The sequence below is a fragment of the Rhinolophus sinicus genome, chromosome 18 (genome assembly GCF_057876585.1).
Source record: "Rhinolophus sinicus isolate RSI-liver-muscle chromosome 18, RSI-T2T, whole genome shotgun sequence".
Lineage (NCBI taxonomy): Eukaryota > Metazoa > Chordata > Mammalia > Chiroptera > Rhinolophidae > Rhinolophus > Rhinolophus sinicus.
This window is the reverse complement of record NC_142518.1, coordinates 12,203,218-12,229,525: the sequence shown is the minus strand read 5'-3', so window position 1 is coordinate 12,229,525 and position 26,308 is coordinate 12,203,218. Positions and strand designations below refer to the sequence as shown.

Sequence of the window (26,308 nt, the reverse complement as noted above, 5' to 3'; positions counted from 1 at the left end):
GGCATGTCCCAACTAATATTTGGGATATGCTGATACTAAAAAACTATCTGGAATTCACATTGAACTGGGTGCCCTGTATTTTATATCTGGCAACCCTGAAGCCACCTTAGTTCCTCAACAGAGGCCAGTTGGTATGAATTATGCACAATGCCAGGGATTAGGGGCAAAGAACTCATCTTCATTTGCAATGCACACTAATGGTTTCATGATTTGCAGGGGGAGGGGAACTACTGGTTTGGCCCGGCACTAAGGATATAACTGTGGGCACATCCCCCATTTGTGAAATGAACCCCTTGCAATGCAGCAGCTTCCAGTGTTTTCCCTGAAGCCGCAAAAGCATGACGAGTGGGGAAGGCGCTGCCCGAGCGGCAGGCAGGCAGCCTGGGGTTCCCTCCACCCTCGCCAGGGCGCTTTGACTAAATCCTGTTTCTCTCCCCTATCGATCACTCCAAACACCCATGCTCAGGTGCTCAGTGCACCTCCATCCAGCCTCTGCACGAAGGGAAGCCCAAGGGGCAGACACCCCAGTGAGCTTAGACCAACCACTAGGTCCGGTCTGCGTGTTTGAGGAGGCTCCTCTCCCTTGCAGAGGTCCCCTGAAGAGCTGTCTGCCTGCATAACATGACAAACGCACCTGCAGGAAACCATTTCCAGGGCCCTCTCCCAGTCTCGCACTGGGAGGCATCTGAGCTGGCGCACCCTGGGAGTAGCAAGGGATGGGGGCCCCCCGATCCTGAGGCTCACCCAGGCTACAGTGCATCCGGCCTACAATTAAATCAGGCTGCGGAATATTGTTCATGGAAACCTTAGCAGAGCATGAGTCATGCTGGTGAAGTGAATCACACAGCCGCAGTTTCATTTATATTTCCTCTACTTGGAGTCTTTATACTTCGCGTCAGGATCAGGGCCTTCTCTCCCTGCATTTCTTCCCCCTCTTTGGGGGAAAGCCTCAAGCTGGGGCATTAAGGGTCCACCTGGGCAGCCAGGAAGGAAGAGGGGAGGAGGGGGGCCTAGCCAGTCAAGGGAATCATCTCACCAGCACCAGAGTGGATGCCCCTGAGCCACCAGGAAAGAAATGGAGGGCAAAGCTAGCTAGCCATTTCGACTATTGCTAGTATCTCACATTTTTTTAAAAAGGAAATTTTGGTGAGATGGAAGAGGTTGAGACTCTGGGTTAAAATGAAGTTTCCAGATGCTGTGCAGCTTGTGGTTAACTCAGCTCCCAGGACAGGTACCAGATAGCACAGGCCAGTGGCCACCCGCACACCCAAGGGCTCAGCCCTCTCCACCGCGCACCAGCTGTACAACCTTGGGCGACTGGCTTCAGCTCCCTCGGTGTCTGTGACATAGGAGTGATGATAACAGTGCTTACCTCCTAGGGTGATTGTGCCGATTCATGAGTTAATATGCGTGAAGTGCTTAGAAGAGCATTTGGCTCAGAGGCAATCCTAATGTGTGAGCTTTCACCGTCACCCCCAGCAGCCGACCTGAAAGTGTGAGCAGGGCCACACTTGCTTTACAGACAGTCTCAGACAGGAGACCTGGCAGACGCAGGATTCACAGGCTATGGAAGCTGCCAAGGGCCTTCTCTGCATTCTGTCGGGTCATTTCTGTTGCAGGTGAGGAAACACAAGCCCTGTGTCTTGCCCGTTAGCAACTGAGCAGGAGCAGACCCATCTTCTGACACCCCATCCAGTGCTCTTTCATGTGTTCCCTGGGCGTCCTGCCGCACTGACATTCTGCAAGAGGGGAGCAGGTTTTCCACGTTAGACTTGTCACGCAGGGAGGCGATGATGGGCTGTCTGTCATTCTGAGCCACACCAGGCTGCATAGGCAGGGTCCCCACTCTCATCACTCAGCACACACATTCAGGCCGAAGCAAGTTCCAACAGCGTCACCTCATCTGGATCCTCACGTGAATTCCAGGAAGCTCACAGGGCAGGGGACCTGCCCTGATTGTGTGTCCCTTGGGAGCTATTTAATCTACTGAGATCATCAGGGATCCCCAACTTTTTTCCAACAGGAATTTTTTATCACCCCATATTCTCTATGCTTTGAAAGAGTTTATCTACCAAGCTGCAAGTGGTAAGTAAATTAATTTGTTTTCCTGTAATTTATTAATTGGAGACCAACATAATGGCCAAATGAAGTTTCTGTTCAGCAAGAGATAAATGGTGTTCCCAAGCCGAGGAGCTGGGACTCCTTCCAAAAGCAAAAAAAAGTGACATTTAGTTGGCCCAAGATGTCTTATTAGAGCTCCATGTACAGTCTCTGGAGGGCTTTATTAGAATGACAACATCTCATGAACTCCCGTTAAAATGACTGCTCTCCCAGGAGGTCCAGAGACCCCAGGAGGGGAGCCATGGGCTGTGATCCGCCATGGCAGTGTAAGCACCCCCAGGACAATGGTTGGGCCCAAGGAGGCAGCAGTGCTGGAGAGGAAGGGACCTGATAGCTGGTGCTGGGAACAGGCCGTCGAGCCTGTGCCAGGGCAGACACTACTATCCACTCTGATGATTCAGGCCCTCTTCCACTGGTGACAGCCCCAAAGCCATAGGGGCCCTCAGAATGCCACCTTCCTGGACCTGTTTGGGCACAGAGCCCAAAGCTCTGCTCCTGCCCGAAGATGCTCAGAATCCAAGGGTGTGCCTTTCTACTGGTAAGGACACGTTTCTGGAAGGGCAGAAAGTCCAGGACCCTCCTAAGGAGCCACCCTTCCCACCTGGATGCTCAGTTCTGACTCATTAGAGACCCTCACCAATGTGCCCCGAGAAAGAGTGACAAACCCTGACCCTAAGCTGAGCTGAGCATGAGCCATGTTTATTGAGTTAGAAATGCTTGGCTTTGCTCTAAATCCCTGGTATTGTGGAAAGATCACTTGGATTAGAGTCAAAACGACATCTGTTTGACTTTCAATTCCATGAATTTATCTGTACCATTTTGTCACTTAAAACTCTCATGCGAAAGGCTTCAAATTAAAAAAAAAAACACACCTATACAACTATAAGTTCCATTAACAGTCTATCTATAGTAGCTATTAATAAGGGGAAAATGGAATGAATGACAACTTAAACTAAAAAAAGAAAAAAACAAATAACAGTTTAATAAATAAACATAGAGCAAGATGAGTAAAGTAAAATCAAGTATATAGTTAATTCACCAAAGTTGATTACACTGAATTCACCCAATAGGAGATAAAGACGAGATAACAGCATTACATATTAAAATCCAGGTATCTGCTGCTTAGAGGAAAAACATAAAATAAACTGACAAAGATTAAAAATAAAATGCCAAAAAGCTATCAGAAAAATGCCAACAAAAAGAAAGCAAAAATAGCAGAAATAAGGAGAAAATTAAGGCTCAGAACACTAAATAGGATTCAAAAGGCCACTCTGCACAATAAAAACATACAATTAAGAACATATTTCATAAACTTATGTGCATTTAATACCATACACAAAATCATAAGGCAAAAAAACCCCTAGAAATGCAAATAGAATATAATAAAACTACAATGTCAGTATAGATGAAGTGATTGATACAACTAATAATTGGGAGTAACAAACACACAGAGAGCCTGGCATTTTTCAAATGGAAAATACACATTTTGTTTGTACGTCCGTGAAACATTTATAGAAATAAGTCAGGTACAACATGGCCACAAAGAAAATATTATTAAATCTTTAAGGAATAATGAAAGAGTGAAATTTTTAATATGAAATATTTTGAATGTGGAAAGTAAGAAACACATTCCTAGAAACCCCTTAAAGAGGAAATTAAAGGAGAAATTACTACCTAGAAACGAATAAAAAAAAGAGAACATTTCATACTAAAACTTACAGGGCAGAGTGAAAGCAGGGCCTAAAGAAAAATTTATAGCTGTAAATGTCTTCATTATTTTAAAACATGTCTACAAATGAAGGACCTATACCAGTCTTAAGAAATTAGAAAAAGAACAGCAAAATAAACCAACAGAAATCAGAAAATTAGTACAGATAAAAGTTGAAACAGAAAATACCCCTCCCCCAAAATAGCTCAAAGGAAAAATAAATGCAAAAGCTGGTACTTAGAAAAGACAAGCAATAGAGTCTTGTCTCTTGTAGGGCAGATCAAGGGGGAAAGCAGGTAAGGGGACGTTCACAAGAGGAGTAAGAAAGGCAACCTAACCAGAGATTTAGTAGAAATGAAAATATTCATAAGAAACAGTAACAAGTCAATTTGAACAATTTAAAGGAAATGGATGATTTCTTTGCAAAATTGAAGCCACCAAAAATAGTCTAACAACTTAGAGACCCATCATCACCTACGGGATTGGAAAGAAGCGCAGCAGTTTACCACGAAAAAGGCACCAGGACCACGTAGCCCTACAGCTGGGTTTTAGCTCAATTTTAGTGGACAAGTGAGATGTTCTTTGTATCTGCTTCTTTCACAGAGTGTGTACACAAATGATCTGAGGCTCTTGTCAAAATGCAGACTGGATTTGGTAGGTGTGGGATGGGGCCCAAGACGGTGCATTTCTAACCAGCTCCCAGGTGAGGAGCATGCAGTTGGCTCATGACACACTCCCCTTTCAGTAGCAGGGATTTAATTATTTCAGGCAGTAGGAAAGAAAGATATAAAGTTCCCCAATTCATTTTACAAGAGCTTTAAGTGACAAAGTAGTACAGATAAATTCATGGAATTGAAAGTCAGATGTTTTGATTCTAATCCAAGTGATCTTTCCACAAAACCAGGAATTTAGAGGAAAGCCAAACATTTCTAACTTTGAGAATTAACAATATTTGGTAAGGAGGCTAGATACCAGCTTTTTTCCCCCCATACTCTAACAATGAGTAACTACAAATGCAAATGGAGTTAAGTTTTCCATTTATAACGGTGGCAAAAAACTATAAAATATTTAGGAATAAATTTAATATAAGGCATAAGATCTATAAAAGGAAACCTATAACACCCTATTAAAAGACAGAAACAATTTATGAACAAATGGAAAGTTATAATTATTCTTAGATAAAAACAATATCATAAAAAATATAAAATTTCCAAAATGTAATATATAAATTAAATTCAATTTCAATTAGAATCTTAACAGGGCTTTTCTTAGAATTGTATAAAATTATCTTAAAGTTCATATAGAGAAATAAATATCTGAAAATAGCTAAGGAAACTATGAAAAGAACCGTAGAAGGGGACTTGCCTTTCCAGATACATATCAGGGAATTCTACAAAGCCAAGAAAATCAAATCAATATAATATGACTATAAAAATAGACAAAAAATAACAGAAACATCTAGAAAATGTAGAATTACACACTGGTACATTTGAGAAATTCGTATATGATAAGTGTGGCCATTCAATTCAGTGGGAAAAGCGTGGACTATTCAATACATGAGGCTGGAACAAGAGGGTATCTGTATGGAAGAATTTACAAATCAACCACATATTATAGTATCTAAAAATAAACGCCTGGATGTAAAGACTTAAATGCAAAAAATAAGAATCTTGCAAGAAAATGCAAGACAGTAAATATATCACGTAGAGTGATCAGAAAGACCTGCAAGTCCAGAGGTTACAGAAGGACATATGGATGTATTTACTATTTAAAATATAACAACTCTTGTATGGCAAAAGCAACAGTGAACCAAGTCAATAGACAACAGATTTGCAACAATTTGTAACACAAAAAACAGAGTGGTGACTTTTCATACTATACAAAAATATCTTCAAATTGATAAGAAAAAGATGAATAGCCCAAAATAAAAATGAACAAAAATATGAATATACAATCCACAGAAAAGCAAGTTCAGACACATGAAAAGACGCTCAAATTCTCTAGTAGACAGGGCAATATAAACTAAAGTACTTATGAGATATCATGTTATACCAAACAGACTCACAAAACACAGAACTATAACATCTAATGCTGGTAGAGATGAGGGAAAGGGAATTTTCATACATTGCAGATGGAAGTGGCATCGCCAAAGATTTTTTGGAAGACAATAGAGCAACAGCTCTTAATCTTAAAAGACAATTACTATACTAACCAGCAATTCAACTTCTGGCAGTCTATTCCATTAGTAGGGATGGATTACTACCCCTATATAGGAACATATGGTCAATATTTACTGCTTTGCTGTTGTGGTCAAGAGCTGGAAACAAAGTAACTACCCATTAAAAGTAGGATGGCTGAATAAAGAGTGGTCGTCCATAGCGCTGAATTATTATATAGCCATTAAAAAGAATAAATTAATAAATTAATGAACAAAAATGTTCATGGCAGCACTGTCCTTAATAACCCCAACGCCTATTAGTAGGAGAATGGATAAAGAAATTCTGGATATTCACAATAGGATATTATACGGTTACCAGAATGAACAAACTACAACTACATACAACTTACGAATGTCATGCATACAATGTTATATAAAAAGTATGTACTGAATGATTCCATTTATATAAAATAAAAAACATGCTAAAAAATATCTGTGCTATTAAAAGTCAGGATGAAGATTACCCTTGAGTGGGGAAGAGTATATGGAAGGAGGCATGATGGGGATTCTGGAACACTGGAAATGTTCCGTTTTCTTCACCTGGGTACTGGTTACATAGTTGTATTCACTGCGGAAATTCACCAAGCAGTACACTCATGATTTGTGCTTTCAAAAAAGAAAAAGAATTAGAGCCACATTTACATAAACTTAAGGGTAACCACTCAAAAAAAATCCAGAACTGAAATATATACTGTAATAAAAGAATAACACGGGGAAACATCATAGAATACCACCACACAGAAATAATAGACAACAACAAAAAGGCAAAGAAACAATGGAGACACAGCCTTACCAGAAAACTAAAGATAGAACGACAGGAAATCCTCATATATCAATAATCACCCTAAATGTAAATGGACTGAACTCACCAATAAAAAGGCACAGAGTAGCAGACTGGATCAAAAAACTAAACCCAACCATATGCTGTCTCCAAGAGACACATCTCAGCTACAAGGACAAGCATAGACTCAAAGTGAAAGGGTGGAAATTGACAGTCCAAGCAAATGGTACCCAGAGAAAATCAGGTGTAGCCATAATGATATTAACCAAAGATGTGAAGGACCTATATGCTGAAAACTATAAGACGTTTTTGAAAGAAATTGAAGAAGACACAAAGAGATGGAAAGACATTCCGTGCTCATGAGAATCAACATAGTTAAAATGGCCATATTACCCAAAGCAATATACAGATTTAATATAATCCCCATCAAAATCCCAATGGCATTTTTTAAAGAAATAGAACAAAAAACCATCAGATTTGTTTGGAACCACAAAAGACCCCGAATAGCCAAAGCAATCTTAAGAAAAAAGAACAATACTGGAGGTATCACACTCCCTGACTTTAGCTTGTACTACAGGGCTACAATAATCAAAACAACATGGTATTGGCAGAAAAACAGACACATAGACCAATGGAATAGAATTGAGAACCCAGAAATAAAACCACATAAATATGAACAGACAATTTTTGACAAAGAAGCTAAAAACATACAATGGAGGAAAGACAGCCTCTTCAATAAATGGTGCTGGGAGAATTGGATAGCCATGTGCAAAAGAATGAAACTGGACTGCTGTCTGTCACCATGTACCAAAATTAATTCAAAATGGATCAGACTTAAGCATAAGACCTACACAATAAACTGCATAGAAGAAAACATAGGTACTAAACTTATGGACCTTGGGTTCAAAGAGCATTTTATGAATTTGACTCCAAAGGCAATGGAAGTAAAAGCTAAAATAAACGAATGGGACTATATGAAACTTAAAAGCTTCTGCACAGCAAAAGAAACCATCGACAAAATAAAGAGGCAACCAACTGAATGGGAGAAGATTTTTGCAAAAAGTGCCTTCGATAAGGGGCTAATATCTAAAATATACAACGATCTCATGAAACTCAACAACAAAAAAAACAAACAACCCAATTGAAAAATTGGCAGAGGACTTGAAGAGACATTTCTCCAAAGAGGACATACAAATGGCAAATAGACATATGAAAAAATGCTCAACATCACTAATCATCAGAGAAATGCAAATAAAAACCACAATGAGATATCACCTCACCCCAGTCAGAATGGCTATCATCAACAAGACAAATAGTAACAAGTGTTGGAGAGGCTGTGGAGAAAAAGGAACCCTCATACACTGTTGGTGGGAATGCAGACTGGTGCAGCCGCTGTGGAAGGCAGTGTGGAGGTTCCTCAAAAAATCACAAATAGAATTACCGTATGACCCAGCAATCCCTCTCCTGGGTATCTACCCAAAAAATCTGAAAACATTTATCCATAAAGACACGTGTGCTCCAATGTTCATTGCAGCTTTGTTTACGGTGGCCAGGACATGGAAACAACCAAAATGTCCTTCGATAGATGAATGGATAAAGAAGTTGTGGTATATATACACAATGGAATACTATTCGGCGGTAAGAAAAGATGATATAGGAACATTTGTGACAACATGGATGGATCTTGACAGTATGATGCTAAGTGAAATATGTCAGACAGAAAAAAGCAGAGAACCATATGATTTCACTGATGCATGGTATATAAACCAAAAACAACAAAAGAACAAGACAAACAAATGAGAACCAAAAACTCATAGACACAGACAATAGTTTAGTGGTTACCAGAGGGTAAGGGGGGCGGGGGGTGGGAGATGAGGGTAAGGGGGATCAAATATATGGTGATGGAAGGAGAACTGACTCTGGGTGGTGAACACACAATGGGATTTATAGATGATGTAATACAGAATTGTACACCTGAAATCTATGTAATTTTACTAACAATTGTCACCCCAAATAAATTTAATAAAATAAAATTAAAAAAAAAAAAAAAATGAATTAGAGCCATTATAGCTTGCAGGGATTTCAACTAGGTATTGTTGGTTAAGAAAAGCAGAATGCAGAAAATTATGTAAAACTCAATCCCATTTTTCAGCATACAATAAAACCATGTTGCTTATGTTATAACTGCATATGTAAATATATGCATATATGAGGACATATATAGTCTATATAGGTTTGTATGGGACAGATAAAAATATGAAAGGCCACACAGTAGGTTAATATGGCTTCCCTAAATGAAGGAGAAGAGATGATGAGGGCCATGCTTAAGGTGAGGGAGACAAGATAAAAGGGGAAAAAAGTGCCCCTGTTTAAAAAAAAAAAAAAGTATAATATGATCTTATTTATGTAAAAATTAAAAAAAAACATTGAAAATGAAAATTATTTAGAAATAAGTTCTACCAAAGTTCAAAAATTGAGACCTGGTAAACATGTTGCATAATTCAAGCACTGTGGCATTATTATAAATGTTCAATCATTGTCCAGATAAAAATATGAAGCTTCAAGATTATTAACAAATAGCAGTGGATACAAAAGTCTATTTATCAGCTTCTAGTAATTTAGTGGAGTCAGACAACCTGAAAATCCTTTTACTATAATCACCTAGTACTGGGTAAGATGTAAGATAATTATTTTAAAGGTACAGCTAGGCTCACATATCACAAAAGCAAATCCCCAGGTGCCAGAAACAAAGAGGGAAGTGACAAAGCAGAGGGGTGAGTGCTTGAGCTAATGAGGGGGTATTTGTCTCCAGAACCTAGGGGTTTGGTGTTAATTCCCACACAGCAGTAGCAAATGAGGCTTTGGGCTTTGGGAGGTAGGGAATTGGAACTGAGAACATTGCATAAAGCCAAGACCCTCAAAGGACTATTCTATTTATGAAAGGATTTAGAAACAAAAGAGACCACACAGGACACAGGGCTTTGGGTGGGGAAAAAAAGAAAAGCTCTCTGAGAATTCAAAACCATAGGACCACAATTTACACTGCTTTTATTCTACCCATATAGTTAAAAAACTCCAGACTAAAAATTAATGAAAGAAGTATTCCTCAAGCAGTGATACTCCAGAGGCACAAGGCAGAAGCAAACAAAAACTTCTCTGAAGAGATGCTCCCATATCCCAAATATCATGGGGTTTTCACAGAAAAAAAAACAACCTCCCGTAATGATGAGTTCACATTAAAAAATGACAAAGCCCAAGAGTGAACAATTCAACCTGATCAAGAGTCTGCATATAATGAAAACATGCAATTATATCACCACAAACTCCAAATACAGAGAGATCACTAGAATGAGATTATAAAAGAAATACATACAAAATGACTGAAGACTAGAAATGAAGCAATCAAATCCTTAGACCTAAACCCTATGAAAAAAAGAGCAAGCAGAATTTAAAAAAATAAGGGGGGAGTGGGGTGGCAGATGAGGGTAAAGGGGATCAAATATATGGTGAGGGAAGGAGAACGGACTTTGGGTGGTGAACACACAATGTGATTTATAGATGATGTAATACAGAATTGTACACCTGAAATCTATGTAACTTTACTAACAATTGTCACCACAATAAACTTTAATTAAAAAGAGAAAGAAATGTCTATTTACTAAGAAAAAATAAAATAAAATAGACCTAAAAATAATGAATCTTGGAATAAATCTTTTTAAAAAGATCACAAGAATGATAATGAGAAATTCTTTATTAAAAGACATTAGAGAGAAAAAATAATTGGAAAAAAATACCATGTTCATGGATAAGAAAACTCAATATAGTAGTGATGACAATTCTCTCCAGATTAATCTATAAGTTTAATACAGTTCCCATAAAAATCCAACAGGGGATTTCACAGAATTGGCAATCTGATCCTAAAATGTGTACAGAGGACCAAAGGACCAAAGAAATTTTAAAGAAGAATACAGGTGAGGGAGAAGAAGGGACACATAATACCAAATATCAAGACTATTATAAGCTATAGTATTTAATACATGAGGTATTCATGAGATGATGGACCAAAGAGACCATTATTGGATCATAACAAAGCCTAGAAACAGAGCTTACTGTATGACAAAGGTTGCATTTCAAATTAGTGGGAAAGAATGAACTATTCAATAAATGGTGTATCTACACCACACCCCAAAATTTCCAATGGATGAAAGAGCTAAATGCTCTTGAGAAGCAAATTCTTTGAAAACTTTTGAAGAATATAATCAATTTTCATTACTTGCAAGTTATATTCTTATAATCACTGTGACCACTGAATTTGCGAATACTGAATGAAGCATTGTTCCTAGGGAAAATACGAGGTTTGGTCCCTGCGAGCCTCTTGTCACATTTTTGTCAGTTCATCAACAATATAACTTTGTTTTATGTGTTTCTGTTGAAAAAAACACCTCATTCAACAGATAGTGTGGATTTATTAACACTGAACTCATGGCTAGCAACACTATAACTCATGCCTGAATGAAGTTTATCTAAGGCATATAATTTTGCATTAAGGTATCTGACAACTTTCTTGCATTTAGGAACACTAGACAGCACTTCAGCACTACATTTGGGGGCCATTTTAAACATCGAAATCACCAATTAAAAGCACAAAAATGCAACAACAACAACAAAAATAGTGGCACTAAATGTACTGCAAGAAGGACACTTGTTTACAGTGTGAGAGCTGGAACAGGAAGGCAGGCAGACCTTTGCCTTGTTTGACCTCAGCTGGGAACATGTGTGATTCAAAATGTTCACTACTTTGCACATGGCCAATGTAAATAATGATTTTAGGTTATAAATAAATTTTAGTGAGGTGAATTTGCAAATAGGGAATCTGCAAATAATAAAGATCAACTGTATCTTTATGATATTTCCAGGGTTGGAAAGGATATTTTTGTTTTAAGATGCAAAAAGCACAAATTATAAATGAAAAGATTGAAAAACTGGATAAATTGAAATTTAAAACTTCTGTTTGAAAATATATGTCATAAAGAAAGTGAAAACTCAAGTCACAGATTCGGAGAAGATATCTGCTTCCTAAAGAACAGAGGATTAGCATCAAGAAGAGTTTTAAAGTTCCTAGAAATCAGTAAGAAAAAGACATTCTAAGCTACAATATTAGAATGAGCAAAGGATAAGAACAAGCAATTTTTCAGAAGAAAATATACTGACCAACAAATTAATAAAATGCTCAATCTCATTTATAATAAAGAAATATAAATTAAAAGTGAGATATTTCACAACTCTTATCTATCATCCATCTGTCTGTCCTCTATCTATCTATCTATCTATCTATCTATCTATCTATCTATCTATCTATCTGTCTATCATCTATCATCTGTCTATCTATCTATCTATCATCTGATTTGTAAAATGGAGTGTGGTTAAGCACAACTCGTGTCAGGCAGAAGTTTTACAACATTAAATGACAATCTTTACTAAAATCATTTTTAGGTAAAATTTCCAACAAAGGCATATAATTAATTCCAGAAATTAGAAGACCAAGGGAGAAAATGAGAGTTCCAGAAAGAACCCCGAGAATAAATAACGAAACGATATTCAGGAAGCAACAAAAGACTCATCCGATCCTGCCAGAGATTGGACATTTCTGAAAACCACTATCCCAGGGGTCTCAGTGGATTTTCATGTGAGATAATGGGGCAGAAGCTCTGTACACATCAGGTTGTACACATACAGCACTTATCTCTAAGATTCGTTCTTCTGGAACCACTCTCAGCACCAAATTCTGTACCAATCAGGGTTCAACCAGAGGCCACCATGTAGGAGATATATAACCAGTAGCGGAAGTGGCTTACGCAAAGGTAGAAGCTGGTTAAGCAGGCTCTATAAGGCTGTATATGTCATACCTGACGCTGGAGCTTGAAGTCCAAAGGCAGGCAGTCAGGAGGGAAGATGAGAAGCAGCCTCGAACCCACAGGCACAAGCTGGCACCCCACAAGAACACACTGATGCCTGAGTCCACGCTTATTGCCTCTGGTCTTCGTGACAAGGTCATCCTGGAGAAGCCAGGGCCCTTTGTCACAGAGTTAAACACACACACCTGGCCCAGGAATCAGAGAAGCTGACAGGATCCAGGGGAACCGTAGAGAAAGTGCAGGCCTAGCTGCACTTCACACCAACAAGGGGAATGAGCAGCTCAGCAACGGCATGCGGGAGCTACACAATGGCTGGCTTCCCTGGGCCTTCCAAATCTCTCAGGAATCTCCCTTGTGGCCCACCTTAACCAGAAACATACAAGAAAGGGAATTCTGAGACATGTAGTTTAGCCTAGCCAGACTGACACATTACAAAGCCATCACATTCTTGAATTGGTTATATGTCTCTTCAGACCCTCTGTTCTAGAGTCAGCTTTAGTAAGTTGTATTCCCCTAGGAAATAGTCCATTCTCCTACTTCTTTAAAGTATTGGGATAAAGTTACTCACAGTATTCTTATGAACTATTCTTAGCAATTTCTGGTAGAGCTACAGTTATGTCCCTTTTTTGCTCATTAATATGGTTATCTTCTTATATTGTTCCTAATTTAATTGCATTATAATAGAATGCAGTATCTTTGTTACTGACTGCTTGGTATTTGAGATATTTCTGTGGTCTAATACATGATCAATTTTTATTTATAAATGTTCCATGTGTGCTTGAAAATAATGTGTATTCTCTAAAATTGATTGTAGAGTCGGTGGATTAATTGGGTTGTCCAAACTTCTATACATTTTTTTTATTTACTGACAGAGGTATATTCAAAATCTCCCTCTATCGATTTCTCCTAGTAGTTGTGTCAATTTTTGCATTATAAATTTTAAACCTTTGTTATTAGATGCATATATTTTTATAATTATTATATCTTCCTGGTGAATTCCGTTTAGCATTCAGTAATGACTTTTTTCTATCCCTAATGATATTCTTTCCCTTAAAGTCTATCCTGTCCAATGTTAATATTGCTATGATTTCAATTATGCTTTTTCCCGTCCCCTAGGGGTTTCTTGTACTTTCCTGCCAGCTCAGCTATGCATTTAAAAAAATATTTATTGGGGGGGGGGTGTTGACACAGTGTGAGGGATATAAATGATAAATGTCTAACTATTACATTGTTTTGTGCACCGGAAACTAATAAAAAAATTAAAAAAAATATTTGTTATATTTTAGCCATTATTTCTGGTGTGTATAGCAGGCAGGTTGCAGGATATCTACCCTGGCATATTGATAGATCTTGAAATTCTCAAACTTAGAGAAAAATTAAAATACATTTGCCTTTAAACAGAAATCTATTATGTTTGATAGCAGAATAAATTGCACAATGTATGCATAACCAAGGCCCCATTTTACCAATGAAGGTGTCAAACCACATTAATTGTAGGGCTCAATCTGAATGTATTCACTTTGTATCTCCAACAGACAAGAAAATATGCTTTTTCAAGTAACACACTCCCACAGCTTCCCCCATGAACCTGATATGGCCCCCGTGCCTGGAGAGTGGTGCTCTTACAATTGAGAATCACTGGCTTATGGTGTCACCAAAGAAGATTACATTTGACAGATGGAAATACTTTATTGCATGAATAGTCTAGTATTCCTCCTCCTATCCCTCAGCTACTCACAGATGGTGTACTTTTCTGGTGCACTATGGGTCCCTTTCTGTATGTTTCCAAACTGCTCTGGTCTCCTGGTTAGGTGGCATCCAAGAGACCAGTATTAGGTTCAAACTCAGTTTCTACCTAGAAATGTCTGGGTCCTGCCACTGGAACCAAATCTATCAGCTGACGTTTAACCTAATCTTACCAATAACAGCTTACTAGGGACTTCCATTACCTACACTATACATCTGCTTATGGCATAAATTGAGGTGTACTTTTCTTTACTACTGTGAATTTCAAGGGTCCTGGAAAAGATTGTGTTAGTGATTGTTCACAAGGAGGAGGGAAAAGCCCTAATTCTTGTTAAGCAAATTTGGTGTCTGGCTTGTTCAACTGATCAAACTTGTGCACTACATAGAAAGCCTTTAGAAACTCATTGAAGTCGATGCTTCCATCTTTGTTTAAGTCCATTCTTTCAGCGAGTTCATTAACTTGGTAATCATCAATATGAACTTGGTAGTGACTACTGAAAAGTTTCCACATGGAATGAAATTCTTCCATGGAGATCAAACCTAAAAGAATATAGGAGAAGGCTGTGAGTGTTCATTTTAAGACACACCTAAGGGAGGGTTGGGAAGTCATACTGATTGAACAGTCCTAATTAGAAGTTCACTAACATGCTTGACCATCAAGACACTGAAGAAAGTAGAAAAGTAAGATTAAAATATAAGAAACAATATGTTACTTTAAACTACCAAGTGATCCTGAGATTATTCTAAAGCTGGAATGAGCAAACAGTCAAGGAATTGGGGTGGGGGGGGGGATTGTGGACTGCGTATATGTGATATAGAAATTACACGATCTAATATCTAAGGGAGAGGGACATGGAAGGAGGGCAGAGAGGAGAACAACAGCAAAGCCGAGGGAGGAGATACCCTGGGATTCAGTAAGAACATTGCAAACAATGGCTCAGCCATTTTTTATAGGCAATAATTTACTTTCGTGTTTCATTAATTTTTTGGTAATCAATGATCTCTACAGCTGGACATTATCTGATGATCTTTTTAAAGTTTGTAATTATGTATCAAAACTAAGCAGAAAATGAGTTTTCTTAGCCCTCAGTCCCATAAATAGAATCAGAACTCTAGGAATGAATTTTATTGCCAGGAGTAACTATGACATTTAAACGGACAGTGAATTATCTTTTCATCTGTGCTGTGATTTATAAAAGGAGCTATTCTTGTCTGATTAATGGATACATAGGCCTATATACTGAGTTTCCCCGAAAATAAGACCTAACCGGAAAATAAGCCCTAGCATGATTTTTCAGGATGACATCCCCTGAACATAAGCCCTAATGCATCTTTTGGAGCAAAAATTAATGTAAGACCCAGTCTTATTTTCAGAGAAACACAGTAGTACCATACGATTTTGAATACAGTTTGTAGCCAAACTAAAATAACAAAAATATTAAAGAGGCAGCTGGCTAGCTCAGTGGATTAGGGCACGGTGCTCCTAACAAGGTTGCCGGTTCGACCCCCACATGGGCCACTGTGAGCTGCACCCTCCACAACTAGATTGAAATCAACTACTTGACTTGGAGCTGATGGGTCCTGGAAAAACAGACTTAAAATAAATAAAAGTTAAAAAAAAATTAAAGATGAGTACCCCCCCACACACACACACCAAGGTAAATCAAGTTTGGATAAATAATGCAATAGGTGAAAACAGAGTTTTGGTTTCAGAGAAATAGACTAGCCCTGGCTTTTTACTGCTAGTGAACTAATCAAAGTTAATTTACCTGAGTGATCAGTGTCAATGACATCAAAGATGATTTGCAGGTCAGATCGGTATCTGTACAGAGTTTCAATTAGAGCTGACTGAACCTAAAATAAATATTTTGTAAGTGTAAAAACATATAGAATTAATAACACAGACCAATTTTAGTAAACGTAACAAGCACAAAACATCATCACCAATTCAAACTATGTGATTTACATAGACATTTGAGAAGGCAGGCCTTCCTTGGAGGCCCATCCTTCTTGAATCAGATAGAAGACCATGCTTTTGTATTCTGATGTGTTTCCAGTCTGTGCTCCTCAGGGGACATGGCCAAAAAGAACCAAGAAGTAGTAAATAACAATGGCCAACATTCACTGAGAACAAATTGTGTTCCGGGCTCTGCTCTAAGACCTTTTCTGTGAGTTGTTTTATTCAGTCCTTAACACAGCCCAAGGAACAAAACTGTTACTATGTCCATTTTACAGATTAAAGAACAGAGAGGTAAAGTAAGTTTCCCAAGGTTCACACAGCCAGTAAGTGGGATTTGAATCTCAGCTGTCTGAAGCCAAGGCCAGTGGAGCTCAGTTACCAGGATAAACTGCCCTTTAAGTGAAGCCAAAGCCTCCTTCCGGTAGATGTTTGAGGCTCCCACCTGTCTCTTACTTCCCTTCTCTCTGCTTTTAACTTCTCATCTCCCCTGCAAAAAGTCACCCCAGTCCTAGTTCCCATCAGTTCACTTTCAGCCCAATGTTATAACTAACTACTGACAAGTTGTTAACTTAGAAGTATGGGGTGGGGGGTGCCTGACAACTCTCCCTGGGGTATTCCCATCTTGATAAGGGATTCTAAACTTTAAAAGTCTCTAAGGTATAGGATGTCATATCAGTAAGTCTATACACTCAGTGTAATAGGGAATATGTTGAGTATTTTAAAAGGTGTGTTATATGAAAGAATGGATGTCACATGTGCCCTTCTGCTGGACAGCACTTAAGAGAATCACACATTTGACAGGGATTTGCTTGCAGAAGTTTTTTCTTCTTTTCACCTATCCTTAGAACGCGCACATCTCCTAAACAGACCATAAGGTACCTGGGAGATCCCCTTAGGCCTTTCCTAAGTCTGCCACTCTCACCCATTAGATGATCCCACTCCCAACTTTTCAAAGGACTAAGTTCCTCTCATTGGTTGCCCAAGGGGGGTTTTCACTCCAGCTAGGTTTTAGCCAGGGCTGTGTTTCACTTGCCTCTTTCACAGGCTTTTGAATGTGGATATCGGAGAAGCAGGACATGTAGTCAACATTTCCATCTTTGTCTGTGGTGACCAGATGCGAACTCAGGGATCTCCACGGTAAGTTCAGCCCCAGAACGTTCTCCATGGAAAAAGCCCACTGGCCCAGAGAAAGTTTCCCTAACAAAGAAGAAGGAGAAGGAGAATGAGAACGAGAACAAGAACAAGAAGAAAGAAGAAAAGAAAAAAGTCTATTAAGTGGTTGATAATTTGATAAAGAAATGCAACCTCCCTGAGAGAGCCACTGGGCAGCCTGGAGTTTTGAGGCCCGGGTGCCTCCTGCTCCCCTTTACAATTTGTCCTACTAGGCCGCACGCCTCTGAACAACTAAAGAAAGTCTTCAGTGTTCCACTGCTCTTCCCTTACTATTGTTATGTGTAAGCAATGAGACTTTGGGTGTTAGATCTTTTTCCTTTTTCTGTTTAAAAAGTAAGGTATGTTTATAATAGATTTGAAAATGCAAAAGGATATAAAGAAAAAAATGATGTAAAGGATAAAAGATTACTTTGACTTTTAACATTTTGGCATATTATTCACCTCTCATTTTCCCAGGTAATAGCCTTTCATCCCCTAATATTATATGTAGTTTTTTCAAAATATAAATATCTTATTTCCTGATTATTAAAGATGTGCTCATTTGAAATGCTTTTGCATAAACAAAAAACAACGTTATTCTAGTGTTTTTTCTGTCTATATAAATATGTATATATATAAATGTATATATTTTTATCTTTCTTAAAGCCAAATATACATTGTACTCCAGTATATGTTTTATATACATGGATTATATATGGCAACACACACACAACAAACATATTTATTCTAACCTGATTTTTCACTTACAATAAATCATGGACATCCATCTATGTTAATAAACATAGATCTACATCATTGTTTTAATGGTAATGAAACGATTTCATTATTTCCTTAGGCTCATTACTAGAAGTGAAATTGCTGGATAAAAGGATATGTACATTTTTAAGGGTTTTGATATATATGGCCAAACTGCTTCCAAGAAAAAATATCCATTTACACTTCCACAAGGCCATTTCCCATACACTTACCTGCTAAGGACATACTTTTTTTTTTTTTTAATTGAAGTTAATCACACACGGAAAAGTTCACAAAACAAATACAGAGCTCAGTGAATTATCACAAAGGTAATTCTTATGTAACCACCACCCATGACAAGACACAGAACATTGCCAATATTCAAAAGGTGCCTGTGGCCCCTCACAATTACTATCACCTCCCACTTTCCCAAGGAGAGCCACTATATTGATTTCTAACACTATAGTTTACTTTTTTGCTTTTTTGATCTATATATAAAACAATCATAAAATATGTATTTGGAGGGGAGGTCTGGGTTCTTTGCTCAACATTAAGTTCATAAGATTCAGCCATGTTGTTCCGTTTAGTTGTAGTGTCTTTCATTTCCGTTGATGTATAGTATTCCATGGTATGAATATTCACAATTTATATATCCATTCTACTGTTGGCAGACATTGTGTTATTTCCAGTTTGGGACTATCATAAACAGTGCTGCTAAGAACATTCTGTACATGCCCCTTGGGTGCACTGAACCTGTAGTTCAATTCGGGTTGAATTTATATCTTGACAACATTGGCCCTTGAACATAGTAATATCTACCCATTTGTTTCAATCCTTTTTAATTTCTCTTAATAATATTTTAGAAGTCTCATACATCAATCATTTGGTTTCTTCCTTGGTACATGATTTCCATTATGAATGGTATCTTTTAAGATTTTCATTATTTGAAAGTTAATTGCTGGCTATACTAGTTATTAATTTATTCCCACTCAGGTCCAATTCTACCCTTCTTTGCTGTGTGTTGTGATATTGGAGCTGAACTCTGTAAATATTTCTTTTTTGGCAGCTGGTGTAATGTTAGGAATTGTAAGCAGAGCGTACAGGAAGAATGCTCTAAGACATAGCAGAAGAAATGATTCTGGTGTGCTTTGCTTCTTGTTTCTACAGCAATAACATGATTGCCAGAGATGTGTGGGAAATGCAATGGTACCCAAATCTAGTGAATTTCACTGACATCACAGTGGGTGCCTCCTTTGCCAGCACTGTGTGGGAGATACAATGGTACATAGCCCAAACAGAGTTTTTTGGCACCACATTGGGTGGCTCCATCTTCTCCCGTCCTGCACCACTAGCTGCAGACCAAATCTGACCTGAGACACCTAGGTGAACTTCCACCCCATCCGCACCCTCTCCAATGAGGTATGAATCTTAGGCTTGGTTGGGAGTAAGGGATTCTTCCAAGTTTGTTCCTTCCTTGGGTACTCTCTCTTAGCCTTAGAGATAGTAGCTGTTCCCAACACTTCCTATTCCTATATTCTTTAGAGTTCTCTTTTATCCCTATTAGTAATTAATCACTTTGTAGTAGTTAGTAATTCTTTATATTAAGTTTCCCTGTTCAAATCACTCATGTCGTTTCTATATTCAGAATAGAGAAAGGCATATTCTGACTGATACACTAGTGTATGGAAATGCAATCAATTTCTGTGTATTGACCTTGTGTTCTACAACTTCTTAAATTCACTTATTAATTCTAATAGTTTTTTTATGGATTTATTTGGGTTTTCTATATACTCAATCATGTTGTCTACATATAGTAACATTTTATTTCTTCCTTCCTAATTCTTATGGTTTTATTTAACTTGCCTTATTGCACTGGCTAGCATCGATAGGACAGTGTTGAACAGAGGCTTGACAGTCTTGTATTGGTTTCCTATTGCTGTTGTAACAAATTGCCACAGACTTAGTGGCTTAAAATAACATAAATTTATTCTCTTACATTTCTGGAGGTTAGAAGTCCAAAATAAGTTTCATGGGGAGAGGAGATGCAGCCTAGAGATTTATCTTACTTACTGTGAGGCTGGTAAAGGCAGTACAATTCTGCATCCTCTAGAATCTAGTTGTTTCTTAACAGGCAGGCCTTCCAGAGTCTCTAGTCTGACATACTACCAGAACAGAAGTCAAATTCAGAGTTGTTGTTGTTTTCTTAAATTGAAAGAAGCTTACGAAAAGGAGGAATATACCTTTTCCCAGGCATATAATGGATTATATTTTATTTTTATCTCTATCATTCTTTGCTATTAAAAATAGAGAACTGAAATCTTAAGAAAGCAAAGAAAATGAAAACTGATCTGTATGTAACCTGGTATGTTAAGAAATGGTAATCATTATATAATTTTATTACCTGATTTTTTGCGGTCTTGAAGTTGGAAATCATTAATGAGGTCAGTTTTTCGTGAAATTATTCTCTCTTTTAATATCCTGATGGCACTACTTTCAATAGTATTCACCCTATGTTAAGACAAGAATTGTTAGGTGACAGTTACATAAATCACCCGGTTTTGTTTCATTTTAATGTACTATGTTACTTACCATTTACTAGTTTCTACTTTAAATGAACTGCCTAACTTCATACATACTATGTTAGTAGGTGGTGACTGTATGTATATGTATGTATGTGTATCCATGTTTTGTGACATTTTAAAAGGATTACCATTGGTGTTTTCTTTTTAATTTCAAAGATTCACATGAGCAATTAATGTCTGAGAATATCAAAGACAGTTTTGAAAAGGAAGGAAAATAAGGGGGGTCTTGCTATAGCAGATAATGAAATTTACCATAAAGTTACTGAAACAGCAGGTATTGACACAAGAGAAGACAGGTACATGAGTAGAACATAATAAAAATTTCATAAATACAGCAAACTATATATGACAATGATATGTATGACAAAGGAGCTACTACAATTCAGTAGAAAAGGACAATTTTTAAAAATGCTGCTAGTATAGTTAACTAATGGACTGGATGCTAAACTATCTCAGACCATTTACAAAAATAAATTAAAAATAAAAGAAGGAACAGAGGAACAAAGTAGTCATGAGTCATATACGCCACAAAAAGCAAAATGGCAGATATAAATCCAACCATATCAATAATAACAACATATGTGAATGGATTAAATAAATCAAAAAGCAGAAATTGTGAGACGGGATGAAAATAAACAAGATCCAACTATATGTTGTCTACAGTAGACAGGCTTTAGTTTCAAAGATACAAAGAGTTTGAAAGGAAAAGGTCAACGGTACAACATGCAAACAGCAACTATAGAAAGTTAGAGTGGCCATAAAATAGTAGACAAAGTAGACTTTAAGACAAAGGCAGTTACTAGAGATGAAGAGCGATATTTTATAATTATGAAAGAGTCAATCAGTCAAGAAGATAAACATATATGAACCTAACAACAGAGCCCAAAACTACCTGAATCAAAAACTGACATAATTGAAGAGAAACAGGCAATTCAGCAATAATAGTTGGGGACATCAATACTCTACTTTCGATAATGGATAAAACAACTAGGCAGAAAATCAGAAAGGATAGAAAAAGACTTGAACAGTACTATAAACCAACTAGATTTAACAGTTACATAAGGTCGGACAACTAAGTTCGCAAACTCACCCTAGAAAAAGTGCTACATACATAATTGCTGAATATCACTATGGCCACCTTCGAAGTATTCCCCTTGGGAAGCTATGCACTGACACCAGTGCCTAGTCCACCCTTCAAAACAATTTTGGAACTCTTTTTCTGGAATGGCCATCAGAGCTGTCGTCGTATTACCCTTGGTGTCCTGAATGTCATCTAAATGTGTTCCTTTCAATATTTCCTTTATCTTCAGGTAAAGAAAGAAGTCATTGGGGGCCAGATCAGGTGAGTAGGGAGGGTGTTCCAATAACAGTTATTTGTTTACTGGCTAAAAACTCCCTCACAGACAGTGCCGTGTGAGCCGTTGCATTGTCGTGATGCAAGAGCCATGAACTGTTGGCGAAAAGCTCAGGTCGTCTAACTTTTCCACGCAGCTTTTTCAACACTTCCAAATAGTAAACCTGGTTAACTGTTTGTCCAGTTGGTACAAATTCAAAATGAATAATCCCTCTGATGTCAAAAACGGTTAGCCACATCGTTGCAACACGTTCATGAACTTAATTGTCAGACCTCTTGTCAGACCTCATATAGTTAATAAGTTACATATATATAGGATATAAAAAACTCTTAAACACAATAATATAAAATGGGAGAATAATATATATAGGAAATTCAAAAAAGAGAAAATGCAATTTCTAAAAACATAAGATGGGTAAACTCAGCTGTCTAACAAATTCTAATTAAAACAGTGATATTTACCATTTTTACCTATCAACTTGGCAAAAATTAAGAATCAGATCCTACTATCTGAGACTAATGAGGGTGTGGAGAACTGGTATGCTGTTTTTCAGGTTTGTTAATTGTTACAACTCTCTTAGGGCATCTAGCAAAATTTTAAACATATAAATCCATAAATCTCACTTTTTTTTTTTTTATTAAATTTATTGGGGTGACAATTGTTAGTAAAATTACATAGATTTCAGGTGTACAATTCTGTATTACATCATCTATAAATCCCATTGTGTGTTGCCAGAGGGTAAGGGGGGCGGGGGGTGGGGGGTGGGAGATGAGGGTAAGGGGGAAATCTCACATTTTGAAATCTTACATAAAAGCAGCACTACAACTTATGTATGTATGTATGTGTGTATGTATGTATGTTATGTATGCATGTATGTATGTATCTACACACAGAGAGAAATGTTTGTTGTAGTATTGTTTTTAAGTACAAAACCCTGAAACCAATCTGGATGGCCATCAATTGAGTAAGATTTAGTCACTCCGTAACTGTTATGCCCTATGTACACTACAGAATATTGCGGACCTACTAAAAAGAATGAGTTAGGTCTATCTTTACTAACTTGGAATAATGTTTATGATAGAATCTTTAGGGAAAAAAATCAGTTGCAGAATAGAGTATGCAGTGTGAATCTATCTTTGTAAAAAATATATACGTATGGTGTTTACTGACTTTCTCCTCCCACTGGGATATGCATTTGATGAGGGAAAGGACGTCTGCCTATTTTGGTTATTGCTATATCACCTGTGCCCAGAACAGTGTCAGATACACAGTAGGTGCTCAAAAAAGTTTTTATTCAGTGATTGAAGAATTGCTTGTCTATATTTGTAGGAGCAAGGAGAAGAGGGTGGAAGGGTCCACACCAGACTATCAATTTCAGTTGCCTGTGAGAAAAAGGATTGTTGAGAAGTAGGGGGAGAGAAGATCATAAACATTTTCTTTATACATCTTTCTTTTTGGGTCTTACTTGTTAACAATAAACATATTCATTTTATATTGAAAAAATCTTATAAAGATAATATTAAAGGGAGAAAAGGAACACAAGCTATAAATGCCATCACACAAAGCACAGTCAACTCTTTTGTCATATACATTCTGGGTAGAGAAGAGACAAAGAGGCAAGACCAGACTGGGCTGTTTAGGGTCAGAGGTTGTAAGTTTACGGGGTTAGGTAGGTGTGGGGACCTTCTTTTATTTATATTCAATTAGGGACTGTTTGTGGATGCTGACCGCTTCATCCATCTAAAGAGATATATGAATTAAAAATTGCTCCTCTTGATGTCCAATGTAAGTACATTCGCTACTTGGTGTCTGGAACTATTTCCATTTTGTTTATACCAATGAATAACCAATAAGTAGTTGCTGGCCTTAGTCACCATGGATTGGTTCTACTTGGTCACCAGTCCCAGCGCTCAGAATTCCCCTTAGAGTATACACACCTTTGGTAAAGAGGCCTTGAGCATGTTGCCTCAGTTACTTGGTACTGGAAAAATCGAGGGGGTGTACCATGGCTCAGCTTGATATAAGCTCCTCGATTGCTGCCTTCTGCATAATAATTGGATGCAGAAAATACAGTAATAACCTGATTAAAGTAAAAGAGGGTCAGGTTCACAGAATTAGTTCTCAAAATGTCCTATAATGAAGTCAGACATAGCTCAATTCTTTCAAAAACAAAAATCAAAGTTCAAAATCCACACAAATTATCCAAGTCTGATGAGATTTCCTGTGACTCCATCAGAGAGAAACAAGGCTTTTAAATCAGTGTCCCCAGAAGTACTGATTTCTAGCCCTGCTACCCACAGTGCATGGCCTTGCAATCGTATGTACAATTTCAGCTCCAAATCTTAAAATCCCCCTTAATGCTCGGTTTTGCAAATTCTCATTTTCCAAGGGGGTAAAGCCTTTATTTTCTTTCCTTGTGATATTTGAGCTTTCAAAATAAAGTTTGCCTAGTATCTCAGTCTTTTTCTTTTGCTTAGAGCTAACTGAGTTAGAGGGCTCAGGGCCCCCCACAAAACCAGTGCTTTAAGGGCAGAGAAATGGTGGCTAGAATTAGGGACCACGACCACTCCTGCTGGGAAGGAACCCGCCTTGGAACAGCAGTGGACGATGGGAGGGTAACATTGACAGTGACAGGAAACCTAGCTGAAGCCCAGTCCTGCCCTAATAAGCATGTAACTTCAGACAAACCACTGCTATTTTCTCTCCGTTTTCTCATTACAAAGAAAACCTAGATAATGCTTGCCTTAACCATCTCACAATTGTTAGTATGAGCCTCAAATGAACTAACGGAGTTAAGAACAGTAAAAGTGTTGAAATAGAAGGAAATGGCACGTAATTTGATATTCTTTTTTATTGCTGTTTAGTATCTGCAAAGGGAACATCCTAGCACAACTTGGGACACGAAATCAGTTTCTCAGTCCTCACCTCTTGTAGCCTTATGACACACCACACTGCAGGAGCATAACACACTCCATTTTAGTGGCTGCAGCTAAAGTGACCGCAGTGAGTGACTTGCTAGAGATCACCTACTCTGTGAGTGGAAGGGAAGTGTGTTTTGTGGCTCTGCCCTGCACAGGGAAAGTGGAAAAGGTGAGAGAGTGAACTGGATTCACTGCTGCGTCTTAAAGCGCTCCGTGAGGATATGCACATTCTTAACCCCACTGGACTGGAGCATTGCCTTGCGATTAGTAAAGAACAAAGCCTTTCTGTGTGTGTACTTAGTGTCCCATGTCAGAGTTTCTACTTCTGGGATTAGGGAAGATCAGGGAAAGAAGCCAAGCATCTCTTAGGGTGAGGGACAGAGGGGCCCCTTCAAACAACCTATGTGAACCCTAGTCTCCTGCTTCTGTCTACTGAAGCACGGCTTTCTCTTTTGGAACTAGGCAACACATCTTCCCATCGGCCTCTAGGAAAGACACATCCTGTGACGCAAGACTATGCTTGGGGGAAGAATGTCTGTGATGATGTCACCAACAATATTAGCTTACCTTCCCATCATGGCAGATTTCATAGCCTTCGGGCTTGCATTCATGGGATCTAATGAGCAGCTTCAACTTGCACTTACTAAGAACCTTGGCGGTAACATCTGGTCCAAAATAGCAGCCCCCTCCTCGACTTGTGTTTGGATGACAGCCTTTTTTACGTCTGGGATCACTCCACAGAATATCGATAACCTTGAAACAACAAACTAGATTAGGCTGCTACTTATAAGTGAGAGTTTATTTTTCTAGAGTCCAACTTCTTTTCCAGAAATATTAACCCACATTATGAATTTGGACACCTACCTCAACCATACACAAAAATTAACTCAAAATGGATCAGACACCTAAATGTGAAGGGCTAAAAATTCTTTTCCCCTGGCTGAGTAAAAGAAGCCAGACACAAAGATCACATATTGTATGGGTCCATTGCTATAACATGTTCAGAAAAGGCAAATCTATAAAGACTAAAAGTAGATTAGTGCTTGCCTACGGCTGCAGTGAGCGAAGGGGCGGGGATAGGAAGAGTTGGGGA

The 26,308-nt window shown here is 38.1% G+C and overlaps 1 protein-coding gene across 1 annotated transcript in view; it reads right to left on the bottom strand.

The window, feature by feature from the left end:
* Nucleotides 1–8,720: 8,720 nt before the first annotated feature.
* The window catches only part of PPEF1 (protein phosphatase with EF-hand domain 1), a 105,931-nt gene continuing 88,343 nt past the window's right edge, over nt 8,721–26,308 (bottom strand). Inside the window, exons 14-19 of the mRNA XM_019755387.3 lie at nt 25,783–25,968; nt 24,232–24,374; nt 20,759–20,865; nt 17,483–17,646; nt 16,259–16,343; nt 8,721–15,029 (exon numbers count right to left, since the gene is read on the bottom strand). Of these exons, the coding sequence (XP_019610946.2) occupies nt 14,821–15,029; nt 16,259–16,343; nt 17,483–17,646; nt 20,759–20,865; nt 24,232–24,374; nt 25,783–25,968 (894 nt within the window). The 3' untranslated portion in view covers nt 8,721–14,820. The remainder of the gene's footprint in view (nt 15,030–16,258; nt 16,344–17,482; nt 17,647–20,758; nt 20,866–24,231; nt 24,375–25,782; nt 25,969–26,308) is intronic.